At 34.3% G+C, this 9782-nt stretch overlaps 2 protein-coding genes and 1 pseudogene across 6 annotated transcripts in view; 2 read left to right on the forward strand and 1 right to left on the reverse strand.

Annotated features, from left to right (window-relative positions):
- Positions 1-3233: 3233 nt before the first annotated feature.
- LOC111470287 (equilibrative nucleotide transporter 1-like) lies at positions 3234-5083 on the forward strand. The gene is made up of 2 exons (XM_023115875.1): positions 3234-3859; positions 4026-5083. The coding sequence occupies exons 1-2, from the start codon at positions 3334-3336 to the stop codon at positions 4745-4747; spliced, it is 1248 nt and encodes a 415-aa protein (XP_022971643.1). The 5' UTR covers positions 3234-3333; the 3' UTR covers positions 4748-5083.
- A 369-nt stretch (positions 5084-5452) lies between these two features.
- LOC111487702 lies at positions 5453-6930 on the forward strand (annotated as a pseudogene).
- A 127-nt stretch (positions 6931-7057) lies between these two features.
- Positions 7058-9782, reverse strand: part of LOC111469318 (RNA-binding protein 25-like) — a 6046-nt gene continuing 3321 nt past the window's right edge. For all 5 annotated transcript variants that reach the window (XM_023114592.1, XM_023114879.1, XM_023114809.1 and 2 more), the window contains 4 exons: positions 9161-9578; positions 8301-8984; positions 7632-8200; positions 7058-7537 (listed from right to left, as the gene is read on the reverse strand). In XM_023114592.1, the coding sequence (XP_022970360.1) occupies positions 7286-7537; positions 7632-8200; positions 8301-8984; positions 9161-9578 (1923 nt within the window). In that variant the 3' untranslated portion in view covers positions 7058-7285. The remainder of the gene's footprint in view (positions 7538-7631; positions 8201-8300; positions 8985-9160; positions 9579-9782) is intronic.

Genomic DNA, 9782 nt, shown 5'->3' on the forward strand with positions numbered 1-9782 from the left:
GAGAACAAAACCAACAAGGCAACCAAACATCCTTAATTTATATATTTTACTAAAATATCTATGCTTTATAAACAAGTTTCTTGGTTTAATAATCATAATTATAATGTCTTCTTTGCTAAATTAGGTATGGTATTAACTTCTTAAAATATTAACATTAAATTTGATCATAAGGGTAAAAAAATTAAATTTGATCATAGGGGTAAAAAAGTCAATTTAATAAACTTTTTTACTCCGTAAATGTCTCTTGAAAATAGTCGCGCGTGTAAACTAATTTTTTCGTTTATTTCATGTGAATATTGTAATAATTCGAATGAAACATATGAAATTCTAAAAAGAATAAATTTTCCGATTTCTTAAATGTATATTACTTTCTATATAAGTAAATTCCGTTATAATTCACCTGTAATCTGTCATTTTCTATTTGTTGTACTAAAAAATAAAATAATATTGAAATATATATATATATTATATTTTTTTTAGGCTTATTACAATATAATGATAAGAGTTAGTGTTCAAATAACGTGAGGAATCGACCAACTCAAACTACTCAACCCAAACTGTATTGGGTTGAGTTAGATTTTTCCGTTTGGGATGAATGCTTTTTTGAAAAATCATAAATTGCAAATCAAATCAATTAAGAATATTTAACATTTGTAACCGATGCTAGTTGTGAATGTTTGATTAATCCACCACACCTAAATGGTGTAAAAATTATCTTATTTATAATCAAATGAATTACAAGGATACCTATGATAATAAGGCAAATATCTAATATTTGTCTTATTCTAAAATATCAAATATAATATATATGGTAAACTATAATTTATTACTAAAATATCAACACGTGGAAATGTTTGATATTAAAATAAAAAAATAAAAAAAAAAAAGTTGGTTTTCTAAATTTAGAAAAATCTAGACTATGTTAGCAACTTTTTTCGGACAATGTCGCTTTCTTATCCCTGCATCTTTCAATGGAAAATTGAAAGGCTAAAAAAAATAATTTAAAAAACTAGTAAATTAAATTAAATTACTAAAAAATTAAAATTAAATTTATTTTATTCGCATTAAAATAAAGAACGGAAATAAAACAAAGGAATATGAAATTATCGTAGGTGTTCAGTTATATTCCTTGAAATAAATAAATAATAAATCGGTTAATAATATCTCTTTAAATAAATAAATAATAAAGTAAACAAATAAAATCACGTTCAACAGCTTTTTCTAGCTATAGGATCATGTTGCTTACGGTCATCCTTAATATAAGTTCTTCCAGTATATTTTGTCCTCACTCACGTGTGTTCTTGTTGGTATAAGTAGTGACCTTCAATTCTTTTAAATATTTTTTAGTCATCCTATAATAATTATTCTATCGAAAGGATTAGAATTTATATATTAAAAATTTCTTTAATTTGTATTAATTAAATAAAGAAATAAGTGGGTTGGTTTAATTGAATTGTCCACTAAGGAAGAGTTCTAAACTAGTAATTATAAACAAAATTTGCACACGTTTTGGTGTACATTTTATATTTAGATGACAATTTGTTTCTTTTAAGATAACATAAAGTTTATTATTCAAAAATAAAAATAATTTGAGTTGTTCTCTAAAATGAATGAATATATGAATATAATATAAGAGATTAATGAAAACTATTGCCACCACCTTATCATATATGATTGGATAACAAGTCTTCTCAAACCTTTGGTCAATTCCATTTTTAATTGCTTCAAAACTATAAGTCTTCCATCCAATTAATTAATCAAAATTCATCCCATTATAAAATTTTATTAAATCAATAAATAATAAAAAAAAAACTCTAAGTCTTTTTTTTTTTTTAATATGAATTTTTCACGAAAATGATCTATATACCTTTCATAAATCACCTCCAATATTATTTTTTAAACAACTAAATCTAATTTTAAATAAAAAAAATTAAGTTAAAAGGTATTTTTAGAATTTTGATAGTTTGGAATATTTTTGATTTTTTTAAAAAATTAAGTTAAAAAATATTATTGATTTTTTAAAAAGATTTTTTTTTATTTAAATTATAAATTTTAACGATATTTTTATTAATTATAAGCTTAAAACATCGAAAATTGATGGCTCCACAGAAGGGGACGATTTGAGACCATCCTCAGAAGGGGACAGAGATATTCCACGATGTTTTTTCTTTTTATTTTTTTATTTTTTATTTTTAATTTATCTGGTGGTTTCAAATAATTGAACTCGATAAAGTCAAAATCCACATATTAAATATCTTTTTTTAAATTATTAAATAATACTTGTTCCAACCGGCCATTCCCACTCTACTTTTTTTTTTTTTTATTATTTAAAAAATAATTATAATATTGTTTAAAAAATAATTACTTGCATTAGACATAATAAAACATGTGCATAATTTCTAAAATATTTATAAATATTTTCTTATATTCCTACCCATTTTAAGATTTATATTATTTAATGGGCGATGTTTAATAAATTTAGGATATTACAAATATATATATGTATATATATATATATATGAATTTAGTAAAATTCTTATATTTTCAATTTTATAATTTAAATTAAATTAACGACCCATAATATAAAAATTAAAAATTTGAACACATGTCCATAAAAACTATTTTCCAAAACCATTATCCAATATTATATATATATATATATATTAAAAATTCACATTTCATTAAAATAATATACGAAAGCAAGAGAGAATGATGTAGGAGTAAAACTTGGGTTGTTAGGTGCATTCGTAGCCCAACAATGTGGTGCCACGTGTTTTTCGGTCGCTTTATTTATACTGTTTTTTCTTTTTGCTTTTTATTTATTTATTATTTTTTATCTTTTCATTTAAGAAATAAAATTTCTTATTTTTTTAATTTTTTAAAATTTATTTTCTCATATATAACAAGGTGAGAAATATGTTCGTATTTAATTTTATAATCTTTATTTAATATCGAAATATAATTTTAACATAAAATATTTTATTTTTTATATCAATTTAGTTCTTAGTCTTATAATATTCTTTATTTTCAAATACTCCAACAAAAATGGAGAGTTCAACATAATAAATAAGAATGAAAAAGACGTTTCAAATTGGTATTATCAAATGTTGGACGGTATATTATTGGGCCACGTGGCAAGATCAATACGGCCACTTAACACCGGATTTTTACTCCTAATTTATTATATATAGGTCTGAAAAAAAAATTATTATTATTCACTGTAAAAAAAGATGTTTATTTAATACTTTTCTGGCCTGTGACGCAACGTAGCCCTCCATTGCCTGAAATTTGTTTGATTTCCCCAATTATTCGTTTAGATTTTGGCGATCATCGATGGGCGGAGCCGTGGAGAATTCCGATGTAGATTCTGAAACCGCCCTTCTCGTCGGCGCTGCAACCGCCGACAAGATTCCGAGCGACCCTTTCAACTTGACTTACATCACTTACTTCTTTTTGGGTGTGGGTTGTCTTCTCCCATGGAACATCTTCATCACCGCCGTCGATTATTTTTCGTATATTTATCCAGAAACCCGAGTGGATCGAATCTTCGCCGTCGCGAACCTTCTAGTGGCCCTGATCGGACTTGTTTTTGTGGTTCTCTACTCTCACAAATCCGTTGCTCGGGTTCGAATCAACGTCGGTATGGTTATCTTCACGGTGGCTCTGCTCCTCGTCCCGGTCTTGGATTTGTCTTACATTAGAGGTCGGGTTGGACTGTATAATGGCTTCCACGTCACTGTCGGATCCATCGTGCTGTGCGGTGCCGGCGACGCGCTTGTCCAAGGCAGTGTTGTTGGCTGCGCCGGTGAACTCCCGGAGCGATATATGCAGGCAGCTGTTTCCGGATTCGGTGCAGCTGGTAATGATTTTTGTCGGTCTCTGTTTTTTCTTTTTTTCTTGCTACTTTTTCGCTGTCTTGTCTTGATTTTGATATGAACTGGGCCATAAATCTTCACCAAAAACTGCAAAATCCCCTTTAATTAAACCCCAGATTTTGAAATTGGGTTAATTTGTGGCGAGTGTAGGAGTACTCGTGGCAGTGATGAGGATCGTAACCAAAGCCATTTACCCACAAGACGCTCATGGCTTGCGGCAGAGTGCCAATCTCTACTTCGCTGTCGGAATTTGTATCATGATTCTGTGTATTGTCTTGTACAATCTTGCAGCTATGCTTCCAGTAGTGAAACATTTTGAGAGCATTAAGAATCAAGAGAAAGAAGAACATGGTGGTCGGCTATTTGGGTCCATGGATAAATCGACTCTGTGGGATATAATTAACAGAGTAAAAATCTACGCAACAGGGTTGGTACTCATCAATGTTGTTACTCTGTCTATATTTCCTGGATTCATTACAGAAGATGTGCATTCGGAGATCTTCAAAGATTGGTATTCAACTCTTCTGATTACTGGGTACAATGTGTTTGATCTAATTGGGAAGTATCTGTCGTCGGTTTATGTGATCGAAAACCCGAAAACCGCCTTCAGCGGCTGCATCGGGAGGCTGGTGTTCTATCCCCTGTTCTTGGGTTGCTTGCATGGTCCAGAGTTCCTTCGAAGTGAGGTACCTGTGATTGTTCTTACGTACCTTCTTGGGCTTACTAATGGGTACTTGACGGCGGTGAATTTGATATTGGCACCCAAAGCAGTGGCGTTTGAATATGCAGAGAAAACAGGGGTTATATTGGTTCTGTTCTCCTTCTCTGGTTTGGCTATTGGCTCTGTTGTAGCTTGGTTTTGGGTCATTTAGTTGGGTAATTACAAAGGTTGTTGTTGTTCATAACTCTATGTATTGCCACAATTAAGAATCTGTTCTACAAAACCTGTTCATATTTAAGAACAGACTAAACCGTCATTTATCGTCTTGTGTGATCGGAGATTTTAAAGATATGATAGTAAAAAAAAAAAAAAAAAAAACTTGAGAGTTGAAAGTTGTGTGCTTGTTTCGAGCCATTCTTGGTTCGTGGTAACAATGCAGGGTTGTAGTAGAGGAATGTCGGGCCACCATCGAATCTGTATTCTAAATTTTGGAGGTGTTGCATTTATCAAACATCAATAAAATTCACTTTAAGGCACCCATGCCTAAGATTCGGATTCAACATTTGAGTGTTCTGACATCTCCCGACATTCTATGTGATTAGGTACTATAGCGTTTCCGTGATTGAGTCATTGAAAACGAAGGTACGCTTCGCTGATATAGATAGTAACTTTTATTTTGTTAATGGTTTTCTTCCTCATCTCTCATTTAGATGGGTATGAGTTTGGTCTTATACCCATTATTTAATAAGTAATTCTTTATTAAAAATATTATTCCATTTTTAGATAAATTTAAAATAACCCTTTTGAATTTTTTATCACTAGTTTTTTTAAAAATTTAATTTCTTTTTATTTATTGAAAATATTCATAATTACAATATTATGATTTTGGGTATTTTTCACGGACATTCCATGCTCTATTTCTGCCTCTATTTTAAATTCAATACACCGATCGCATAAAATATCTCCCGAATCTCCGGTGGGCAGAGCCGCCGTGGGCAACGCCGTCGACGACATCGGAACCGGCCTTCTTCTTCCCAGTTCAGCCGATCCCTCAAGAACTCCGAAAGATCCCTTCAATTTGACTTACATAACTTACTTCATATTAGACGCTGGATGCCTTCTTCCATGGACGACCTTCATAACAGCCATCGATTACTTTTCCCACATATACCCTCAAACCCACATCAATCGAATCTTCTCCGTCGCTTGCATGCCAATTGTCGTCGCCGGCGTTGCCGCCGTCGTTCTCTTTAGCCGGCGGCGTGATGTTCGGGTCCGAATCAACGTGGGCTTGAGCCTCTTTGTGCTCTCTTTGCTTTTGGTGCCTCTTTAAGAAGTGTTCTACATTAGGGGTCGGGTCGGGTTTTTCAACGGATTCTATGCCACCGTCGGAGCCGTCATGTTGTGCGGTGTTGCCGGCGCACTTGTGCTAAGCGGCGCTGTTGGATCCTCCGGTGAACTGCCGGAGAGGTTTATGCAAGCTGTCGTCTCTGGGATCGGCGGCTCTGGTAAAGTGTTTTATTCTGATTCCTCGGTGATTAGAAATTTAGAAATTTAGTTTATATTTATAAGTATAATAAATTTATAAAACAAACTCAAATTAACAAAATAATAATATTAATAATAATTTCATTATTTAAATAGGATTATAATTGTTGTTTAAAATATTTTGCCCATATTAATTCCTTTTTATTTTTTGTTATATTTCATCGATGTCAAAAAAAAATAAATAATATATGTCAACGTGAATATAAGATCAATTTTCTTTAGTACAATTAACATATATGAAAATTACATTTTAGGTTAAAATTACTTAGGTTTGTTTCAAAATAACTTCGATAGCCCTTTGCCCTTAGGGAACCGAAAAGCTGATTATATGAAAAAGTCTAAACGAGAAAAACTATACATATATATACTGTAAGCGGTATTTGTTTGTTATCGTGGTTCTCCTTTTAACCCTAATTCTAACTTCAAATTTACTTTCGGTATGTGTTTAGATTTGTTCGGTTCAGAGTTCAGAGGTTTGGAAGGAATGGTCCATATTCCAATGCTAGGTTACAGAGGATGTTGGTTCAGAGGATTTGAATGATTGGTATCCCATTATTCTGTTTGTGGGCTCTTTGCATGGTCCTCCATTCCTTCGAACTGAGATTCCAGGGGCGATTCTGACCTGCCTTATTGGACTAGGCGCTAGCTATTTGGCTCCTGTCGCCATGATCTACGCGCCCAAATTGGTGCCATTTCGACATGCCAGAGGTTGCTGGGATTTTGACGTCTTTGTTCTTGGTTTCACGTCTGGCTATTGACTCTGTTCTTGCTTGATTTTGGGTCATTAACATATCTCCCATAAAAGAAACCTTATAATGAAAAGAATGAACTTTTAAAGAGCATAAAACAGCTGCGGCTCAAACTGCACAAAAGATTTGCTTCCAGTTTTTCAGATATGGGCACATAAACAATATACAGAAGTTGCTGCTTCCTCTTCAAAATTTCAAAACGAAGCATCTTAAAGAGCCAAGACTGAACTAAAAATGGCTGATTCAAATTTCTTCCTTTTTTTTTAAGCTACAAGTGCAAGCTCTCACGAGATGAAGTTTTAAGTACTAGAAAGAATGAACCTAACGCATACAGTGCGATGCGATCCGTTTACCCTAAGGAAATGGCCTGAAAGTTCAGAGCCGTGGAAAATATTGGTATAGGGAAAGCACCAATGACAGTCAAGACACATTTTGAAAACAAAACTATAAACTCACGCTTTTGTTCTGAAAGCTAGACCAGTTTCTACCTTTTTTATTTCGAAGATCAGCATTCTCCACATCTTCAGAACAAACATTTCAGCTTCTTCATCCAAAATTGACTGAAGCAGCTCCAGCATTTGGGATGCCTTTACGTGTTCCTGAGTACTTGAAACAATGTAATCAACAAGAGTAGTTTCCTCCTCCCCCAAAAACTCTGTTATCTTTTTTGAAATCCAGGGTCTCATTCTCTCGTGTAGTGCATGCTGCAGCAAACAAGCGTAATGTTGCGTTAAATTTACAGAAAATGTTACCTGTATAAAAACTAAGAAAAAGAAAATCATTCATGAGACATGGTACCTTTTCGTAAATAGCCCAATTTATTTCATATGAGAATAACTCCTCCTTCGTCTTTGGTATCATATCGATCAACTGTTTTGCGTCCAAAAGCTTTTTGTTATCAGGTATTTTTACTTTATCCAAAACATGCTCTCGCTCCCTGTCTCTGTCTATTGTCTTGTTCTCATCTTTGCTGCGATAGGCCTCCTCATCATTTCGGTCTCTATCTCGACTAGACTTTTCATTGGAACGTCTTCCTTGCTCCCGTTCACTGTCAGGCTTCTCCTCTTTGGAATTAACATTTGATATATGTTTTGCAAACTCCGCTGCTGCAGCTAAATTTGGCGGCAAAGCCCCAGTACTGGCAGGTTGCACAGCCTGGAGTTCCTCAGCTGAGTAATCAATTGGAACCAGTGGCCTCATCTTCTTCTCTTTCTGAGCTTCATCATCCTCCTCATGAAAGACGGAAGGTACAGCAGTCCGTTTTCCAGATCCCACTAAACCAAATCCTAATCTTTTTGCAGGCAAGCCTCCACTCTGTCGAGTCGTATTTAATTCATCACCACTACCATTTTGTAAGATCCCATCCCCTGTCACATACCAGATAGGTCATCAAAATAATAGAATACAAGAGCACAGGGTAATAGACATGCGAGTAGAAAAGAAGACCTCTCACAGTTGACATGTTACCTGTATAGTTATCGCAGCTAGAATCAAGCTCAGGATCACGTTCAGAATCCATAACCTCAACCTCATTAGCGGATTCTTCAGCAAGAACAGTTTTCTCATCAACACTCGTCATCTGACCAGATTGAGTCTTCAGTAGATCTTTCTGTTTCAGCTGCTGTTCCTCCTCAGCCTTCCTCTTGGCCTCAGCAATTTCTTCTTCCTCTTTCTGTCTATCTACCGAATCATCTTCCTTTTCTCTAGACCTCTTCTTCCTCTTTTCCTCCAGAGCACCTCGCCGCCATTTTCTTCTGGAATCATCATCCTCATCATCTTCATCATACAATATCTCCTTCTTCCTTTTACGCTCTTTTTCTTTCTCCCTCTCCTTCTCGTACTGTCTTTGCTTTTCTCTCTCTCTTTCTCGATATTCCCATTCTTTAAGACATTCTTCATACTGTCGCTCAGACTCCTCAAACTTTCTTCTTTGTTCCCTCTCTTTCCTAGCTCGCTCCCGCTCTGTCTCTCTTTCATATCTCTCAATTTCCCGCTCCTTGTCCCTTTTCAGATCCCTCTCCCTGTCTCGTTCTCGACTTCTCCTGTCATACCTTCTACTTCTGTCAGGTGAGCTTGTTTCAGGCTTGTCATGCTCACTAGTTAGTTTATTGTCACTAGTTGTGTCATCGTCATTTCTATCCTCAGCTGCATCTGTAGGAAGTAACGACAATTAAGCAACCCAATACTGGAACACTCAAAAATGTGGAAAGAAACATAAACTATTTGTAATAATCTAAAGACCACGCCATAAACATTGTATATCTAATGTGAAAGCTTATTTTCGTGTGATAAAGAGAAGATTGAACAACCAACTTACAAACACTCACCACTTTTCAAAATATCAGAGTCAGCTTCACCATCTTTCATTTTAACAGATGGTTCTGCACTTGAATTACCAGAGACATCAGTGGCTGTCAGTAGAGGAGGTGGTGGCAAAGGTCTCGACTTCAACCTCTCCTCCAGTGCATTAGTAAGTTTTTCCGATACCTCTCGATCAGCATCTCTATCTTCATCACTTAAAACTGCAGAACAGGCAATGTAATGATCTTCTTTTTCCCCTGAATCCTGATCCTCCTTTGAATCCTCTGCAGGGGGCTTTGAAGTTTCATTTTTAGCCACATTTTCTGTGTCTGTTTCTTCGACCTTAGTCTCTGAAAGTTTTGTTTCTTCCTGTTTCTTTGAGTTCTCAGCTTTCTTCTCAACATAACGCTTAAGATAATCTCTTGTTGCCTGAGTACCTTTTAGCTGTTTATTTGAAAAAATAATGATATATTAATATTTAAATAAGCTGAAACTTGAAAGTAGAAAGTAAAACACAATTTTCGATACATGATGCGACACTATATGAAAGGATGAAAATAAATTAGCTCAACGCACTGTTTTTTTATTCTCCATTAAAAACACATTTTATATAGTGATAGAAAACAAAATAAATGGGGGAGTGGGGGG

The sequence above is a fragment of the Cucurbita maxima genome, unplaced genomic scaffold (assembly GCF_002738345.1).
Source record: "Cucurbita maxima cultivar Rimu unplaced genomic scaffold, Cmax_1.0 Cma_Scf00001, whole genome shotgun sequence".
Lineage (NCBI taxonomy): Eukaryota > Viridiplantae > Streptophyta > Magnoliopsida > Cucurbitales > Cucurbitaceae > Cucurbita > Cucurbita maxima.

Bases quoted from the DNA above. Each gene is read 5' to 3' on its own strand.
- LOC111470287 (XM_023115875.1), top strand. From the start codon at position 3,334: ATGGGCGGAGCCGTGGAGAATTCCGATGTAGATTCTGAAACCGCCCTT. The intron at 3,860-4,025 runs GTAATGATTTTT...TGGCGAGTGTAG, and splicing joins TTCCGGATTCGGTGCAGCTG to GAGTACTCGTGGCAGTGATG.